The following is a 20,629-nucleotide window of genomic DNA, read 5'->3' as shown; positions in this document are numbered from 1 at the left end:
GTCGCTGAGAGAGAAACCTCTCCTAAACCCTACCCATTCCCGTGGTTGTGTGCCCTCGAATGTGTGCATTATTCCGTTCCCATGATCTTCCTGAATGATTTCTATACGTGAGATAAGAGGCTGATAGGCCTGTAGGTTCACGAGTCGGTTTCATCACCTTTGTCTAGTAGAATAATTATGAAGGTATCATTTAAACATCTCAATATAGGACCACTGAGATTGGGCACTTATCGGTGGCGCCAATTCTGGCTGCCTTCCCGCTTGGCTGTGCTTCCCCACGCCTCCGTGCGAAAACCGCGCTCGTTATGAATCCTACAGCATGTGTGAGATGTCACCGGCATGAATGGTGCTAAGTAGAAAACATTCCGATTAATAACGTCTCGGAGAAGAAAACGAGCAGCGAGACGAATGGGCACAGCGAGCGAGCGAGCGTCCCTGAGAAATGTGGCCCCACGTTAAGCAGGCGATTGAGAGAAACGACGTGCGAACAGAAGCTGCGGACATGATTCCATGCAAACGGTTTTTGCTTGGTGTTTGAACATCGTGACACCTGTTGTATTGCCAGGAAGGGGTCAAACCTACTGCTTATACGTCAACCGCTGCGATCGCAGGAAAAGGGAAAATCGAAAGCGCGCAAAAGTTAGTTTGTTGCGCGGCCGCTCTCCCATTGCGGAGATCTCCCCCGAGATGTTGGGGACCCGTGAAGTGTGGACACACTTCCCGGCCAGGGGAGCCAACCCGGCCAAGACACCGCAGGAGCCCCCCCCCCACCACCGTGGGCTCGCTCTCCGGCAGAATTCCGTCGAGGCCTCCTGCAGTGGGCCGTGACACCGGGGGACGAAACGTTTGTTTCTCCGCAGTCGCGGGCTTTGTCTTTGTGCGCCGTCGCAGCTGGGCGAGGCCATTTGGGTTCAAACGCCAAATTGTGAAAGGGGACCGGTGTTTGGTTGTTGTTGTTGTTGGCGACTTGGCCGAGACGATCAAAGTCTCTGGCCATGGGAACATTTGAAACGTGTGTTTCATCGAGGGCTTAACACGCAGACCTCAGTGCTGGCCAATGAATACCCTCACAATTTGGGTCACAGTGATGAAAATGTAATAGGATACATTTTTTTTACCCTTTCCAGCAATAATACAAGGTGTAAATATGTCCAAACACCAAATAAGACATTTTTTTTCATATCGGCAATACAATAAATGTCCCCTTTGATAATTCGTTCGGTCACAACTTTAAAACATCGAGGGCTGTATCGCCAAATGCCCACGGAGAAGCGTCACTCGGGTAGCCGTAGGGCTGCCCACAGATGCCACAGACCGCAAACCTTGGGACAAATTGCCGAGTCAGAGGCTGGGTCTACAGAAAGACAAAAACAACTGCAACTGAGACGGTCGTAAAGTTCGGAACAATACCACAAAGGGGCTTGGGAACAGCCTGGGCCACCGTGGCGATCAACGTCAGCGAGTCGGCGCCGCGTAACCGAGTGGGGTGGTGGGCGTTGGTGGATCACACGCGAATTTGGTGACCCCCCCGCCCCCCGCTGCCCTGCGAGACGTCGCCATCTCCTGGCTTGGCGAGGGAATGGGCAGCGCAGCGAGCGGGCTCAAACTCCAGCCGCTGTCCACGTGGAGGATACGGGGCCCACGAAGGTCTCACGTTGCCTGACGAGGGCTTCAACTGTGCCCACGCGCAGACCGCTGGCAACCCGCCGCTGGACGCGGGTTCGCCTACCTCGTGCGGGCCGTGGAAGTCGTTTGGGCGTGCTTCACCGCGCTGGTCAACGCGGGTTGACGGAGGCAGGGAGCAAAAGACGTGGAGCGTCAAAGCGCGGTTGGCTACGTACGGTGTGAAAGAAGTTCAACATACATATATACTGGTCGCCCATTCGAACACTCTCCAGGCTCAAACTCCGCTTAGCTTCTCAGATCTGATGAAATCCGCCGCGTCTCTGTCAAATTGGTCAGAGGCGACTTGTCCTCGCTGAGTTCGAACATTTTAATGACGACGCTGACTCACCCGGGAGGATCCCGCCAAGGTTCCGTAAAAGGCTGCCACGTTGTTACGGGCAATCCGAATTAAGTGATTTGTGGGTAATTCTTCAGCACTAAGATGTCCGGCGAATGCCAGTTACAGTCACGTGGAGTGGTGTTTTGAATTAATGCAGAGAGGAGGGGGGGCACATGCAAACTCGAACCCATGCGCTTATTGCTGCGAGGCACGGGTGCTACCACTGCACTGCCACCCCCGTGACCCAAAATGAACAGCTTGAATCACATGATCATATGTAGGTCTCTTTTGTTCGTTGCCACGAGAGTTGGAAACGCAGCCAGGTCGAGGATTAGCAGCTTTGACTAATCTCCCTTCCTGCAGCCTCTGGCTCACTCTGAGATTTATGGCTTTTTTTTAGTACTAATGCTGATTCAACAAGAATATGTTAATAATTCATTCATGTTCATTAGTGCACTGGGGGAGGGGGTGGAGTTGGTTAATGGAGATGTCCTTTTAAAGGACAGGACCCGGCTAACCACAGACTCGGATCACCAGAGTGAGAACGTAGCAGCCGTGACTCATTAACTCCGTGGCCAATGCCATGTGACCGACCACCAGGCCCGAATAGCATCCCCAACTACCAGCCCCTCTACGAGCGTTAATGAAGTGTTTGGGTTTGGTGGTGGTACATGTGGTTTATGTCGTTTATTGCGAAATTTCGGTCACAGTTCCAATGATCACTGTTATTTTGGTGATTTCGAAAACGTTTTTCGGTTTGGCCATGTTTGTTTGTTGTAGTACGGAGTTAGAATGATGGCTTTAATCTAAGTTGTCTTGTGGTTGTTGTTGTTGTTTGACTTGCATCCCACTGGGATTTTTGCACAGCGTTGGTGAACGGTGCTTTTTTTCTGGAAGACTTTGCAGTTTTTTCATGGATTTTTATGTTTGCGCATAGTCACTTTAAGATGTTTTCTGGTTCATGTTTTTGTTTTTTGTTTGTTGCGGTTGCACCCGATTCAAGAGCCGAATGGCTCACAGGGCTATACCAAATAAATGAAACTGAAGTTCTAAAACTATTTACAATTTTCTATTTTATTTTACCAGGGTAAGGAGGCCCACTGAGCTAAATAGCGCAATTTTTTCAGAAGTGATCCGTCTATCGCAAACGACAATGGGTCGTGGCGTGGTAACCGCGCAAAAACGGTGGTAAACCGGTCAACGCCGGTTATGCCTCACGTGTAGGAATATCCAGAGCAGCAAACGTAGCAGTGTCAGATTTCTATCTGAGAGACGGAGGGAGCTGCCACCACCATCTCGCGGCGCGGCAATTCAAACAATGGGCCAAGTTTCTTGAATCCCCCCACCCCGACCACTGTCCTCCCAGGAGTACAAATGGGTCCACCGCAGTTGATCCGCAGGTCACGCGTGCTGGTGGTGATGAGGTAAAGCGTGGGGTTGCTCATCTCGTTCGTCCGTTCCTTTCTCAGCCGGCTTGTCCTGGCGAGGGTCGTGGCAGCAGTATGTCAGGCAGGGCGGTCCAGACCTCCCTTTCCCTTGCGACAGACTCTAGCTGTCCTCGGATGAAAATTCCCCGGCATTCCCAGGCCAGCCGAGCGACGTCGTGCCGCCAGCGTGCCCTGGGCCGGGCTCTTCGTTTGCTCAACTCAAAATTCTACTTTCGGAACTGGTCGTTGATTTCCGACCCGGTAACAGTGACTGTGGCGACGACCCCGATGGTGAGGAGTGGACATGTAACTGCCGGTGTTCTCTGGTGCACAGGCCCCATCAGCAGCATCCTGGTGAACCGGTTTGGATCGCGCCCGGTGGTGATCATCGGGGGGTTGCTCGCTGGCCTGGGGTTGATCATCTCCTCCTTCTGCACCAGCATCGTGCAGCTCTACATCTGTGTGGGCGTCATTGGAGGTCAGTCCGCGCACACACGCACACAAGACAAGATCCCTCGTGTAGCCTTAACAGACTGTTGGGGCAAGTGCTGTTAGCGAGCACCTATGAAGGCCGGCAGGGCACACGAAGGGGTAGGTGGCCAGCACCACGCCCGACCGCCTTTGTCTCCCCAGTGGCGACGTTTACACACTGCACCAGGTACTCCTTTGAGGCCGAGTCGACCGAGGGAGAGGCCCAGGACCATTTCAGATAATCGTCACTGGTGTTGGCCGTGAGCGGAAATCGAACTCGGGTCGCCGGGTTCGTAGCGCATTGTGCTAACCGTTACACTACCGCTCCCCACACGGACATACACACACCCGCACACACGCACACACACACATACATGCACTCTGTGGCTGGAGTCACGGCAGAATTGTCTCGCAGTCAACTTGCCCCGGAGCAATGTTCCTCCCTCCTCATCCCACCCGGGACCCACACAGGACCCACCCTGGGCAGTAGTTGGGGCCGTCTCGAGTGTGGCGCCGAAGATGTGGAACTCTCTCCCACCGGCCCTCAGATTGGCTCCGAGCACCGAACAGTTCATGAAACTCTGCGAGACCTCTTTTCTTTTTAGCTTTTACTTTAATGTGTCCTCTAATTTTTATATGCGTCTTGATTTTATAGGTATGACTACTTTTGTTACAAATTTATACCGTAAAATACATTGAATTAATTAATTGAATGGACCCCACCCCGGACCCACCCCGGACCCACGGCTTTATTACAAAACTGGCAACCTCGCTTCGATTCCCTCCCTAATCCCACCCGGGAACCAACCAGGACCCACCATGGATGCCACTGCAGAGCCACTTCAGACCCACCGCTTTCTGATGAAACTGGCGACCACGCTTCGATTCCAGGTCAATCCAACGTCGGTGCCGAACGTTATCCGAACGGTGCCCCCCCCCCCCAAACGGTGCCCCCCCCCCCCCCCCCACCTTCCACCTTGCCGCGTTCGGCAGCGCGCGGCGAAGCACGGTCAAGCAACCTCCCGTGGCCAGCAGGGCACGGGGGAGGGCTTCGTCCGCCAGTGGATTGGCAAGGGGCCTGAGAACTTAATGGTCGTTAGAAATCAAGCTGCACGTCCGTTGCGGCTCGTGCCACCCGCAGAAGGGGGCCCAGCACTGGCAGCCCGTCGCGGTTGCTGCTCGCCGGCGCTGCGAGAAGAGCGAAGGCAGCGCGCGTGTGGAAACGCGCGTCCGGTGGAAAGGCTTGAAGCTCTACCACAAAACCTCACCACACTTCACCCGGAAAACGATATGAATCCGTACGTCACTGTTAAAGTTGTTTCGTTTCTAGTACAGTATTATTGATGGGTTCGTTGTGCGTAAGCTTCGTCCACCACTGCCAACGCACTCTTGATTTTTGCTTTGTCATCAAATCTGAAACTCGACAACGGCGTCGTCCCGTCACCGTGGAAAACAAAAGTCGAAGGTGACAAAAATGTAGATGGCCAAAGAATCCACCGAGCCTCGAAGGTAGCAGAAATTATTGCAGACGGCAGCGGTGTGCTAGCGATGCCAAAAAGGTCTTGCACGTGCACATTATACACTACATTATATACTACACTATACACGTACATTAAATACTCTACTATATATGTACATTATACACTACATTATACATTACACTGTAAACTACACTATATACTACACTATACACGTACATTACACACTACACTATGCACGTACATTATACACTTCACTATACACTACACTAGAAATGTACACTATACACTACACACTTCACTATACACTACACTATACACTACACTATACACTTCACTATACACTACACTATAAATGTACACTATACACTACACACTTCACTATACACTACACTACACACTTCACTACTATACACTACACTATACACTACACTATACACTACACTAAACACCACACACTACTGTCATCACGAACACTGCCCTATTCCCACACGTGACACGCGGCCTAGCGTGCAGTGACTACTCCCTGTGCTATTTTTGCTTGGTGAACTATGACGCAGACCAACGCCGTGCGGTCATCACTCTGATTTTGTTTGACTCTTGGCCGTTCGTTTTCCCGGTCTCAAAAGAATGTTTCGAGTAAAAAAGTGCAGCGGGGAGTCTGCCCGTACAGCAGAGCGCACGAGCAAGTGCACGGTTCGGTGCGGTGCACGCGGCACTCGGGAGGGACCAGAGGATTGGGATTCAGCAGGACACATCCATAGTAGGATGGGCAATGGCAGGAAAATAAAAGGTGTGTAGTTGTAGTTGTTGCTGTTCGGGAAAAATGGAAGGAACCGGAAAGAGAGGAAGAGCTAACAGAGAAACGTCTTGACGGCGACATCGTAAGAGATCGGTGCCAGAAAGACGTGGCCACTCCTGGAGCATGTTGGCGCGAGACGGAAGAAGCGTGCAAGCAGATGACGAAAAGTGCGGTGGACACCTCTACGGGGCTATCTGCCCATGGACCGTGGTGATGATGATGATGAAGAGGTGCAAATGAAACGACTCCCAGGCCTGGCTGTGGGAAGCGTTAAGCAGACGCAAGTCTTGATTTGAAGCTTTCGTGACTGCAGGAATCCATACTCTCTGGCTCTTTCGGTAGTCACGTGGGTAGAAAAAATAATGAAAGAAAACACGGCGTTTCGATCGCAACACAAGCGTCGGGAGGGTAACAGCGGCGCAAAGTCTCGGTGCTGAGTGAGCGCAGGGAGCAGCGGGGGTGGAAGGTGGAGGAGGGAGCGCAGGCCGAGGGCTAAAGACGGGGTGGAGGGCGGTGTTGATCCACGTCTTGTGTGGTGGCCGAATGAAAGAACCACGCAATGCCCACACACACCGAGCGAGCGAGAGAGACGCGCCAGGGGGCACCCTGCTGACACCACGGCACCCCCCCTCTCCCGCCCGGTGTGCCACTGGTGGGACGTGTCGCACCACTGGCACACCTTTCTGTGCCGCAGTGAGGAATGTTTTTTTTATTGCCGTTGACAGACGGCGGCCGTGTCGAGTTGCCTCCGTTTCCGTTTCGTGGTCTTGCATCGCGACAACCGGGAAGCGCTCGCGTGCTGGGAGCGTTGTGCAGGTGCTGACCCCACGTGATCTGAGAGCACAATTTGTTTGCTGCTGGTGCAGATTTTTATTGTTTTTATTTGACAAGAGCCCCGGGAAAAGGCACGAACCGTAATACGAACCGTAATAAGGGGGCGCGGGGGCGGGGGGGATGCAGAAATTCCGCGGACCGAAGATCGAACTGAGTGCTCCTGGGTTCCGGGACGGGGAGGAGATTGGGCTCTCTGCCCCACTCACGTTGGGACTGCGGGTGTGAGCATCGTTTTTTTATGGTAAGGCTCACTGAGCTGTAGAGATTTTTTTCATAAGCGACCTGGCCACAAATGATAGCTCAAGGAAGTGGCTTATCATTGGAATTTTATAGCTGCCAAATGCACGAAACATGTGACATCATTTCTAAAGCCAGAGGACTCGGAGAAAAATCCACGTGACCGCCACGGGACGAGAGAGAGACACGCAAACGCCAATATGCAGCAGCAGGCGTCACGGTCGGGATCGAACCCACGACCTCCTGCGTACCAGGCGAGGGAGTCAACATCTCCCAGCCACCGTGATGATGATGACCGAGAGAGACACGCAAACTCCAAAAATACAGCAGCAGGCGTCACGGTCGGGATCGAGCCCGTAACCTTCATTGCCCCTGGCGCTGCCCCTTCCCGTCGTGCCGTCTCTTCCCAACGTTGACGGTATCCGAAGTGACGCCCGTTTTCGCGCCCTGGTCCTCAGAGAACAGCTGGGCCCTCACGCGTTCTGGTGGCCCACCGGATGAGAGGGGCCTTCAGGCTTTGCGCACGGCCAGGGCACACACAGAGATCACGCCGCTCTGTCTCTCTCTCACATCGCGCCTCCCTTCTCAATCTCTCCCTCCACATACTATTTTTTACACATCCCATCAGCAGCCACGGCCTTCTTGGAGCGATTTCTCTTTCGGCAGCATCGCTTCAACACAAGCGAAGTCTGTACGAGGTTCTGACATTCGGCGTCAGGCTCGCTTGACCCAGTGCTCGCGAACTGCCGGGTGGTCATAGGCCATGAGGCTCTCCGTTAGATGCGGGTCCTCCATCCATCCCGGACAAGGTCACGACTCAAGATGTCCCCCTGGGCCACCCCTCGGCAATCCTCTGACACTTCCACCTTCGTGAAGAAACGGCCCGTTCGTGTCCCAAATCCACCCCTCGCTTCACGCCGACGTTGAGGAATGTGGCACAGGGCAGGGGGAGAAAAATGTGTAATTATTTCTGTCACTCTAAGTTAATGACCAAATTATTTAGCTCGGATGTGTAAATAATCAACTTAATTGCGCTACGCTACGTGAAGCCACTGTGGCCTCATGACGGGGGGGGGGGGGGGGTTGTGCAGGGGGGGGCACGAGGGGGGGGGGTGAAACATCGCAACATCTCCCCGTCTCTCGCCGTGTGGTGTGAACACGCGTGTGGTGTGAACACGCGTGTGGTGGGAACACGCGTGTGGTGGGAACACGCGTGTGGTGGGAACACGCGTGTGGTGTGAACACGCGTGTGGTGGGAACACGCGTGTGGTGGGAACACGCGTGTGGTGGGAACACGCGTGTGGTGGGAACACGCGTGTGGTGGGAACACGCGTGTGCCCCACAGTAAAAAGCACCTTAATTCAATTTACGACTCTGTGTGGGGTTTTATGATCTCCCCCTGTTCTGCAGAGTGTGAGTAGTGAGTGAGTGGAGGTTGTATGATCTCCCCCTCTTCTGCAGAGTGTGAGTAGTGAGTGAGTGGGGTTTGTATGATCTCCCCATGTTCTGCAGAGTGTGAGTAGTGAGTGAGTTGAGTTTTATGATCTCCCCCTCTTCTGCAGAGTGTGAGTAGTGAGTGAGTTGAGTTTTATGATCTCCCCCTGTTCTGCGTGGCTCTCCTCCGGGTTCGCCGGTTTCCTCTCAGCGCCAAACACAAAAAGCCTGCCCACTGTAACACTGTAAACCGGTATTAGGTCAAACATCCCAATGCTGAAAAATTACCTGCAAATCACTCAACGGGGATTACACACAGTAGCAGCAGCAGCAGCAGCAACAACATCGCCTCCAACTAAACTGCAAAGAAACGTGGGTTTCAAGAGAAGTCCCTGGTTGCTGAGTATGGGTAGATGAGACTACATGTTTAACTATATGTGAAGTGTGGGTACGCTCGACTCTTCCAAAATGCCTGGGCAGCTTGGAGGAGGAGACCAAATAGCATATAGAGGTCCCTCTGTAAACTAAACTATTTTTATTTGACCAGGTAAGGCCCACTGAGCTATTTCACTCTTTTTCAGAAGCGACCTGGCCACAAGTGATAGCTCAACGAAGTGGCTTATCGTCGTTTGGAAATTTATAGCAGCCAAATACTCTCAACGCGTGTTTCTAAATGTGGAGGGAAAGAAACCGGAGAACTCGGAGAAAAATCCACGTGACCACGGGGAGAGAGACAACGCAAACTCCAAATATACAGCGGGCGTCAGGGTCCGGATCGAACCCACGACCTCCTGTGTATCTGGTGAGGTAGTTAACATCTCCTAGCCACCGTGGCGAGATGTTAAGAGGGGAGGGGTAGGCGAGGGGGCAGGTTTGTGAAGGAGCGTGAGGCAGTGGAGGGCGATGTTGTAGTCGGCCGTTCTCGATCGCACCTGAATGCATAGCTTTCCTACTACCCTATTATGAAACCGTTAACTCACTATTGTCCATAACTGCTCCACCCTGTCTGCTATGAATGCCGTTGTTGAAAGGCGGTGTTAATGAAGTTATTTCAGCCTTTTTACTTGTACACAATTACCAAACCAGTCTCTTGTTTTTTTTACACTGAACTGAGACGATGTGTGTTGTTTGATTTTGTTGATTTTGCTTTCTTCCTGCACCCAACACGGAAAGCACCGGTTCCCAGACTGGGAAATAGTGGCAGTGCTGGAGGCATGAAGGTAATTTCCTATAGGATTGCATGGGTTCCACTTGTGTGTGCGTGTGTGTGGGCAACGCGTTGCTCTGCTCTCCCCAAGTCACGAGAGCTCCATGGGCCTGCAGGCTCGAAGTCCGGAGCGCGCAAAGACAAAGATCGCCTTCAACAGACTCTTTGGGGGCAAATGCTGTTAGCGAGCACCTGTAAAGTCCAGTGCATGCGCACATACTCCTGTATCCGCAGCAGCGGCCGCGATCGTCCTGTCGTATGTTTCACCCCGAGCCCTCTGGCCGCCCCTTCACGTGCTCCGTCTTTGCACTGCAGGTTTCGGCCTGGCTCTGAACCTGCAGCCAGCGCTCACCATCCTGGGCCGCTACTTCGATAAGCGGCGGCCGATGGCGATCGGCCTGGCAATGGCAGGCAGCCCCGTGGTACTGAGCAGCCTGGCGCCCTTCAACCAGGTGCTGTTCGACGCGTTCGGCTGGAGGGGCAGCTTCCTCATCCTGGCGGGAATCCTCTTCAACTGCTGCCTGGCCGGATCGCTCATGAGGCCTATCGGGCCAAAGAAGGGCAGCGCCCCTGCAGGTACCGCATCAGAAAATCCCCCGTGCTCTCAAACACTGAGGTCTGTATTCTTGGGCACGGCTCGACTTCGGCTTGGCTCTGGCTCAAGTGAGCTGGCTCAGAGCCACGCTTAACTCGAGCCGGTTCTTGATCACAGTCCCAGCCGTGCTTTGGAACAAAATGAAAAATTAGATGAAATAACATTCAATTCGAACAGGGCAAAATATTTAACGGAACGCAATTTAATGTCTTTTGTTTTGGAATGTTCCAAAAGTGCATTCTCGTGGCAATTGAGAACATGCTGAATTGCAATAACATTCGGGAATGACTGCCCTTCACATGCTTCGACAGGCCCCACAGTAGGTTCTCATAAATTCTGCACATCCACTGCCAGTTGCAAAAAAACGCAGCGGTCTGGTGCCTCCACGCTCGCTGGGCCCCTCAACAGAAGCGAGACGGCTTGGGACAGCATCACTCAGCTCCCTCCATCGGGACGGCGAGACTCGGCAGCCACGCACGAGCAGGAGTCTAGCACGTTGACCGCTGCGACCCCTAGAGTCGAGGCTGTTAATCTGACGGTTGATCCTTGAGTGTGGCACAGGGCGTGGGAGGCCTTTGCCGCACTGTGGCTCAGGGTCGCCACCTCTTCCACCGAAGACCAAACCCAGATATCTCTCTGTTGGCTACGGCCTATTAAAACTGTGCCACATGCTGCAATCAACACAACACTGGAACCAGATCTCGGCACAAATCGATTCCGGCCACCCGAACACGGATCTCAGTTCTTGGACTGTCCGGGTCAAACCCATCGGCGTGTTGTGAGCTTATTTATCGAGATAAAAGTGTTACATCTTAACGGATGACTCTGCCTGTAACTGCGCAGAGAGCGAGGGGTCCAAGGCGGCCGAGCCGGAGCCCGGCATTCTGGCCACCATCACCCGTCTGTTGGACCTCAGCCTCTTCCGGCACCGTGGCTTCCTCATCTACCTCGCCGGCAACGTGCTGCTCTTCTTCGGGCTCTTCGCGCCGCTCATCTTCCTGGCGCCGTACGCGAAGCACATGGGGGTGGACCAGTACTCGGCCGCCTTCCTCCTCTCCATCCTGGCGCTCGTGGACATGGTGACGCGTCCACTCACGGGCATCCTGGGAAACCTCAAGGTGGTGCGCCCGCGCATCCAGTACCTCTTCAGCTTCTCGCTCATCTTCAACGGCTTCTGCCACCTCATGGGGCCCATGGCCACGGACTACGGCGGCCTCGTCATCTACGCCGTCTTCTTCGGCATCGCGTTCGGCATGGTGAGCGCCATGCTGTTCGAGACGCTCATGGACCTGGTGGGCGCCGCCCGTTTCTCCAGCGCCGTGGGGCTCGTTACCATCATCGAGTCGTGCCCCGTGCTGCTCGGCCCGCCCATCGGAGGTGAGCCACTCGCCGGGGGACTCGCCGGCTCTCAACGCTCGCCGCTTGCCGCCCGTAGCGCGAGGGGTGATGCGGTTCGGGAATTTCGCGATGCGACGATGATCGCGACACAGTGGTCCCTCGGTTAACAGCGACATCGGTTCACGGTTTTCTGGTTAACGTTTCGCCTCCCATGATTTCGACGAACGTAAAAAATTTGAGCATAATAGAGATTTTGGGTTAGATCGTGTAAATATATAAAAGTGTCGTTAAAGCCCACCACCACCAGACACAGCCAACTAGTAAGGGTTGTCACGTAAAAAGAACGTGCCAATTCGTCACTAGTACAGCACTACACCGGTGTGTTGAAGAGCCAAGCCACAACATTTATAATCTGAGTACGACGTTTTGCCAGTAATTACAACTGGCTTCATCAGGCGACAGCCAGATTTGTGGAGAAGTCCACTTGTTTCGTTCCTTATATAGAGGCGTAGATGTGTTGACCACCCTTCTGCGCTCTTTGAATCTCTGCAACCCTTACTAGTTGGCTGTGTTGGGTGGTGGCGGGTTTTAACGACACATTTATATATTTACGCGATCTCACCCAAAAACCGCTATTATGGATGATATTGGTCACGAAGGCCTACTACGTGTTACAATTTTTGATTAACGGCACGCTTACGTTGTGCACGCGAGTGCCAATTTCGGCCAATTACTACCGCTCGGATTAATGCTTCGAACACGTAATTCCTATATTCGATCAGCAATTATTTGGGTTAACAGTAATTTCCGTGGAAGGGATTAAAAACGCTAACCGAGGAGTATCAGTTTTCTTTTGTGATCGAAATTGATCGTTGATTTTTTGGGTAAAGGCACGTGATGAATGCTCTGCCTAAAAGTTCTGTCTTTAGACCCTCCCCACCACCAACAATAATTCAAACAAATTACAGTGCCAAGTGTGGTAATGTTTTAGCGTGCCATTGTTGCTTCAGCTCAGATTAGCGATGTTACTACACATTTATACAAACACACATTTACGTGAGTAAATGTACGTATCATTTTATGGAATAAATAAACGTTATATATTGAGCCGTCAACAATATATGTTGATTGGAACTTTTGGTGAAAAAAAATCCGTGCGGTAAATTTAGATTTTTTATTCTGCTGAATGCTAACTAAAATGCATTTTTATTTTTTCATCAATTTTTTGTTGTTGGTAACAATGCCTTATGAAATCGGGTCTGTTGACGGTCAATATTCTCTGTTATAGGGGTAAAAAAGAAGCCCGCAGTAAATTTTCCATTTTGGTTAAATTCACGCCTGCCCAGTCGTGTTTCCGGCCACTCTGCAGGTCGATATAAGGAAGGATTCTCCGCTCTGCGGTACGCAAATACTGCAGCCTGGCGCTCCTCCCCGATTCAAAGTGCCAAAGTGATTTTCTGCTCAAATTAGCATCGAGGCGTGGGGGGGGGGGGGGGGGCGCACCATAGGACAACCACTGTTGACTTCCCCACAAAGTGGTATCTATTTTATCAACCCCCAGAGAGAGGGGATTATGGTTCGAGTCAACCCACCCCCCCCCCCCTCCCCCAAGTCCAAAAACGAGCGGCTCGCCGCTCTCGCGCTGAGCCACCGGGTCGATAACGTGACCGCGCGACGTCGACCATTCGCCGTCCGCGACAACTTTTTGGAGCCGCGCGTTTCGCCCCGGCAGGCATGCTGGTGGACGTGACGGGCGAATACAAGTACATGTTCTACGTGAGCGGCGCCATCCTCTGCGTCGCCGGCATCTTCCTCTTCATCGCCAACTTCATCAACTACCGCCTGCTCGACCGCGAGCGCGAAGCGGCCGAGCGCGGCACCGAGCTCGCCGAGGCCGCCAGCTTCCTCAACGGGCCGGGCTCCGCCGAGGGGGCCCGGCGGGGGCCGCCGGGGTCCGAGGGCGGGGCGGCAGGGCCCGTGCCCCTGGCCCCCGGGGAGAGCAACGCGTAGTGCGTGTGCGTGCGAGGAGTCGCGGTGGTTGGAGTCGGGTGGGGGGCCGGCGGGGAGAGCCCGGCCACGAGCGCCGCATTGCTGCGGCGTAATGCGGCCCTGTAGGTTTTCCACGACACATGCATCTAGCAAAGAGGACACCAGCTCAAGTGCGTGTATGGCATCGCTGTCACCCATCTGGTGCCAGCGTCGCCCGTACGGGTGTCAGTCACCCGTATGGTGCCACTGTCGCCCGTACGGGTGCCACTGTCACCCGTATGGTGCCAGCGTTGCCCGTACGGGTGTCACTGTCACCCGTACGGGTGTTAGTCACCCGTATGGTGCCAGCGTTGCCCGTACGGGTGTCAGTCACCCGTATGGTGCCAGCGTTGCCCGTACGGGTGTCACTGTCACCCATCTGGTGCCACTGTCGCCCGTACGGGTGTTAGTCACCCGTATGGTGCCAGCGTTGCCCGTACGGGTGTCACTGTCACCCATCTGGTGCCACTGTCGCCCGTACGGGTGTTAGTCACCCGTATGGTGCCAGCGTTGCCCGTACGGGTGTCAGTCACCCGTATGGTGCCAGCGTTGCCCGTACGGGTGTCACTGTCACCCATCTGGTGCCACTGTCGCCCGTACGGGTGTTAGTCACCTGTATGGTGCCAGCGTTGCCCGTACGGGTGTCACTGTCGCCACTACGGTGCCAGCGTTGCCCTACATTGCCATTGTCGCCCATCTGGTGGCAGTCGCCCATACTGTGTTACTGTCACCCACACGGTGCCACTGTCCCCTGTACAGTATCGATGCCCCCTGCACAGTACCAGCCACCTGTACAGTGTCACCGTCGCCTGTACAGTATTACTGTCCATAATAAAGCTTTTGGGGTTAGATCGTGTAAGTGTGTTACACCGGTGGGCTGAAAAAGTAACTAAGCGGCACTTTGTTAACGTGACACATTTTTTACTGATTGGCCGTGTCAGGTGGTGGAGGGTTGCGACACATTTATACTTACGCGATCTAACCCAAAAACCTTCATTATGGATTACTACGTGTTCAAGTATTACTGTCACTCGAAGTGTTACTGTATCGTGTACAGTGTCACTGTCGCCTGTACAGTATTACTGTCATCTGTACAGTGTCAACGTCATCTGCGTGATGTTTCGCAGCTCATCGAGTTGAGTCCGCGTGGGACGTAACTGGAATGTCACCGCTCTATATTGACGTTTACAGTTATGGGAATTCAACATGGACGCTGCTACCGAGCGCAAACGGTGGCAAGGTGGCCTCCTGAATGGAAGGTTCGAACCGGGACGGTTTGGCCAACTGCAGGCACTAACGCCCGGCCCACGTAGCCACCTCAAGGGCTTCCTGGGAGTTTTCGTGCGTCGGTGGACATTTCATTAGCTGATAGTTATATCTGAGTGTTTAGATTAATGAGAACCGAATAAATGAGAAACTATTATTAACTGTTGGAAGAATCAAGTGAGATATTGCGTGCATTTGTCACTCGCAGGAAACATCACCCGCGTGCCCTGAGATTGGGTTAGTTTTTTTTGCAATTACCATGGATTAAATTGTGAGTGAAGACCACGACATAGTTCTCAAACGTCCTTCAATTCATCCCGTGATTTGCAAAATATATATATTTTAAATGTGGCAGATTTACACATTTTAGAGCTTTCTGCCTTGGCTCTTAGTTGTGCCTTGGCGCTGCGCTGCCATTTGGCCAGGACAACACGGATCGGGGTTGCGATTGCGGTGGCGGGTTTAACGACACATTTATATTTACGTGATCTAACCCAAAAAACCCTCTATTAAGGGTTGCGATTCTTTGCCAAAATAAATGGCCGGATGGTCAGATAGTTGCATACACACACACACACACACAGCGTAACAACAAATTCAACACGTAGGCTGGCAAAATCGCTGGTTGTAATTACCAGCGAAAAGAACGTCGTACTACTCAAGTTGTAAATGTTGTGAATTACTCTCCAACACGGTGTGTGCTTAAGTAGTAACCTATTGGTATGTTTTGTTTATGTGACAAACCTTATTAATTGGCCGTGTCGGGTGGTAGTGGGTTAACGACACATTTATATTTACGCGATCTTACAAACAAAAACCTTTATTATTTCTAACGACACATTGAACATGGAGATTGTTTTTAATGAATAGCTAGAAAATCACCTACAAGGCTGTTTGGTTAATCTAGGAGTTTAATCAATTTTATCATTGCGCTTTAAAAAAATATATATTTAATTTTAAAAATGAATTCTGCATTTTCAGTCATGTCGTGCCGTTTATTCTTCTCCAGCATCTCTTAGGATGGTTATTTTCCATCGCAAAGGGTGTTGAGAAATGTTAGATCGTTAGAGGGAGCGCCCTGATGGTTTGACACAGTGACGTTGAAGCCCATGGAGGCGTCTCCTGTTTTAAACTCGTGATACCACAGGGACACGTCGTCCACAGGGTGGGTTGGATGACGGATGAAGTGTTATCTCAATTTCTCGATTGGATAAACTCCGTACCTCTTTATTGTATGACACATTATTCTGTTTGAATGTCCTGCCAATTAATACGAAAGCAAAACCTCGAGTGTAATTGAAAGCGGAGTACAAGAGGCGATGCCATGGATTTGAGAGATATGAAAACACTAGGTAAGAAACATTCTATATTTTATAAATACCGTAACATTTCCTACATTAAAGTAAATATTTGTCTATACACTTTTTTGTGGCTTTAAGTCACAAAATCAGAAGAAATGTGTAATTGTATAGCTATGGAGTAAGTGCCACTGCTGGGGGCACCACGGTGGCGAGATGTGTACTCCCTCGCCTGGTATACAGAAGGTCGTGGGTTCGACCCCGATCCTGATGCCTGACGCGTGGATTTTCCTCATCCACATGTAGAAACGTGGCTTTCGTACATTTGGGTCCCATACATTTCCACACGATAAGCCACTTCGTTGAGCTATCATTAGTGGCCAGTTCGCGTCTGAAAAAGAGCTGTATTGCTCAGTGGGCCTTACCTGGTAAAATAAAAAGTTTAATTTATTATGGCAAAAAGCGGTAAAATATTTCACCTGTATGGTCTTAGATTAAAAACATGTGGATATTTGGGTTGGCTGAAAAATATTCCTGGGGCCAAAGTCAGCAAGCGCGTGCTTCGGGCCCAGGCAGCTGTCCCATGTAGATGTCTAAGCCCAGCTCCTGGCCCGCATATCAGGAAAATTAATAATAATTAAAAATGAGTCCAGTGCAGACGCATTGAGTCGACCGCAGAACCGCGTGCTTGGCGTGAGAACTGCCATCGCTGAGAGAACGCGGCGTCCGGAATGCGTTGCGGGTGACGCAAGATGTTGCAACATCACTGGACATCTGTGAAGGAAGAGCTTGATAGCTCGTCGGATTCCTCCAGCTATCAATAAATGTTCTGATTCTGAGTGTGACCGAGACGAGCTGGACTGGAGCGAGTGTGACTGGAATGAGGGGAGTGATACAGCTCCGCACCGATAGCTTCAAAACATCCACTGCTGTGGCTTCCATCTCGTGCCCACCTTTGCAGACAGTCCCAATCCTACAGCGCATGTTTATTCCCAAGCAGTTTGCCCACTCAATCACGAACCAGGCTCAAGCCTGCTGGCATTGTCAATGCAACATTCTTCATGCGGGGCGGGGTTCGAGTATACATTAATCCAGAGCCCGATCAAGGGAAATCTCCTCCATCCCTCCCATCCAGTCACACCCTGGGTGAGACTCATTACGGCAAACTGTCACACTTAAGTGTTGGAGGGTTTAATGTTTGAGGACTGAGGTTCAGAGTGTGGGAAAGGAACATTGTATAGTTCGTGAGAATCAATTTTGTTATTTTATTGAATTAAAGGTCAGTGTTGGACATTCCAGAACAACTCCCTCGCGCTCAAGATCCATGATTAATAATGCTAATGTGTATACTGTCAATTTAACAACGGAACAGCCCTTAGTAATAAGCAGCGTGTTCTTGTACAGCCTGATTTGTCTTTGTGATGTCAGCTTGGATCAATAGCCCCTTGGTGTTATCAATATTTAGAAACATGCGTATTGAGAGTTTGGCTGCTATAAAGTTCCACGTCATAGTCCACTTCGTTCAGCTGTCATTTGTGGCCAGGTCGCTTCTGAAGAAAAAAAAAACTACATTGCTCAGTTGGCCTTGGCTGGTAAAATAAACTAAAATAGCTTCGTTTTAACTGTGATGTGATACACCTCTGACATTGTTTAGCTTGGACAATTGTATTATTTATACCTCTACCCTATTGGCGTGCAGACATTTTCATGCCATTTGTAAAACTTCTACTGATGCAAGTAGTTTAGAAAAGGGACAGTACAAAGAACCTCCCTTCTCATGTCAAGACAAAAGTGTGCATTAACTTTGAAAGGACCGCATGTCACCAAAAATGCACGTGTGATTTAAGATTATAACTGACCAGGGTTAATTGAATCTCCATTGGAATGAGAGCCTTGCTAAGTGTCACACACTTCGGTCTTGACGTACGCTGGGAACCCGCACGAACCCGCGCCTGATGGATCCGCATGTATCCGTGGGTACCCACGCATTGGTGAATAGCTTCTGCCCTCGAAGTAATTGTCGTACAAACGTGTAACAACCGTGCTGCCTTATCGCTTCCTGTAGCCACTCGCCTCTGCTGGATGTTGCAAAATTTGAAAACAGAGACCAGTGCCGTTTAAGCAGATTTAGATGAAAAAAAACTATTCTTTATAAAACGTGAAATTCTGAAACTAGCGTTTGATTTTTTTATACCCTAAGAACTTACACATGTCTCACAAGAATGTTGATCTGCTATGATTAAGCGAATTAACGATGGCCGTTTGCCACCGGGGTACATTTTACAAGGTGCAATGCTCGTGTGTTTTTTGGGGCAGAGCCGATCTTTGGGGGCCATTCGTCTGGGCCAGGGGATGGCGACCTGCGGATCGGGTGCCGCTTGCGGTGGCTCTTTGGCTTAAAACAAAACTTCACATCAAGATAATGAGCAAGCCATTACATGTGACAAGGAATGGGTACCCTGTGGAATTTCTCGGTGGTGACAAAATGCGCAGTATTGTTCAAGAACAAGGTGGGGGGGGGGGGGGAAATAACAAAATCAAATAGACGCAGTTTATTCCTTCAGCTGTTCTGTTAAAGTCCGAGTTAGTTTGCCATCTGCTGGATGCCCGCTGCTCTGTTCGTGCGGTGCTGGCCACCCACCTCCTCGTGCGCATTGCCGGACCATCGTAGGAACTCGCTCACAGCACTTGCCCCAACGGCCTGTTCAGGCTATACGGGGGATCTTTGTTTTGCTAGGACTGAGATACATACAGGATAGTTGCCTCTCGAGATGTACAGCTGGTGGTGAATTATACCCTTAGAAACCGATCAGCGAGGTTATTAGTGTACAAGAAACCTAAAAACATCCCTGTAATCCTGCATTTTTAAATCCTTTATATTAAGTTCGCTTGCTTGCGTGCTTGCTTGCTTACGACCGTGCAAACCTTTCAGTCGTTTTTTAACCCACTTCCCGTGATCCAATCGAGCTGACATTTTGCACACAGACTCGTTGTTTTTTCCAAAATTTTACACTGTTTAGGGAAAACAAATTAAATATTTAATTACCAATTGCTTAATACTGGCAGACAATCATCTGACCCATAGGTGGCAGCCATCTCAAGCCAGAGGACGAGAAGACTCTAGCCGCCACGCATATAAAGGATTTATAGTGAAAAACTTTGTTTTTACGGGTTTACTTGTTACTGCTTGACCCCGAATAATACAAAACAACCCTGGCTAGAATGTGGAGAAACACGTTAGTCTGAGTTGTTTACTATTTACTGGTCTTGATTCTCGCATTACAACTCTGCACACGGGGCGAGTAAGTGTAACCACGTCAGCCATCACTGTTTACAAAGCCTGCACTTCTGCACTTTCACCCGACGAAATTACATTTATATATATTTTTTTAAATGTCCGAGTACTGCACACGGGTTGTGTAAAGCAAAACGTATTACCTCCGGTCCAGCTGGCAGAATTTGCGTGTGATGTAACATTGCTACAGGGAAGGGCAAAAGTCGATGTGACGACAGTCATCGTTATCACCACGATCTGTGGGCAGATAAGCCCGTAAAGTGTCCACTGCACATGTCGTCATTTATTGTTTCCACTTTCACCTCCGCCTTGCAGTTTCCAATGTGCTCAAAGTCGTGGCCACGTCTTTCTGGCAACCACATCTCTTATGGTGTCGTCAGTCGTCAAGTCATTTCTCCTGTTTGGTCTCCCATGTCCCCCCCCCAACAACACCACCAACAACACCGCACTTTTTAATTGTCCTTTTGATGTCCATCCGACATGTGTTCAAGTCGTGCCAGTGTCCTCGTCACTGGCTGCATCATCAGCATGCCTTCTCTCAGGCTGCCTTCTATGCTGCAACCTTTTTCTACCTTTTACGCGTCCACTACAAACTCTTTATTCGATGTAAACTCTCTCACTCCATGTGGCCCCTGAACAAAAGCGATCTCTCCTCCTCCTCCAGAGCAGCAATGTCTCTGCCACCCAGGGCTGTTATTATCCAATAGGCACAGAAGGTACTGCTAATGCCTAGGGCCTACGGAAACTATGTTTGTACCACGTTCTTTTGTATGATAAAAAAAAACATGAGAATAGGTTTTCCCCTTATTTCTGGTAACAAAAAAAACATAACGAAGATATCCTCTTGAATAAATGTATGTATAGAGCAATGATATAGGCACAGTGTATACACAAGGAGGCAGAGTCATGCCAAT

The 20,629-nt window shown here is 50.9% G+C and overlaps 1 protein-coding gene across 2 annotated transcripts in view; it reads left to right on the top strand.

Moving 5' to 3' along the window:
- The window catches only part of LOC133354285 (monocarboxylate transporter 2-like), a 36,468-nt gene extending 19,209 nt beyond the window's left edge, over nucleotides 1–17,259 (top strand). For both annotated transcript variants that reach the window (XM_061571016.1, XM_061571017.1), the window contains exons 3-6: nucleotides 3,767–3,910; nucleotides 10,211–10,471; nucleotides 11,334–11,867; nucleotides 13,561–17,259. In XM_061571016.1, the coding sequence (XP_061427000.1) occupies nucleotides 3,767–3,910; nucleotides 10,211–10,471; nucleotides 11,334–11,867; nucleotides 13,561–13,838 (1,217 nt within the window). In that variant the 3' untranslated portion in view covers nucleotides 13,839–17,259. The remainder of the gene's footprint in view (nucleotides 1–3,766; nucleotides 3,911–10,210; nucleotides 10,472–11,333; nucleotides 11,868–13,560) is intronic.
- Nucleotides 17,260–20,629: the final 3,370 nt, after the last annotated feature.

Source organism: Lethenteron reissneri, chromosome 46, assembly GCF_015708825.2.
Source record: "Lethenteron reissneri isolate LAM-NWPU_2019-01 chromosome 46, ASM1570882v1, whole genome shotgun sequence".
Lineage (NCBI taxonomy): Eukaryota > Metazoa > Chordata > Hyperoartia > Petromyzontiformes > Petromyzontidae > Lethenteron > Lethenteron reissneri.
This window is presented reverse-complemented; position numbering and strand designations above follow the sequence as displayed.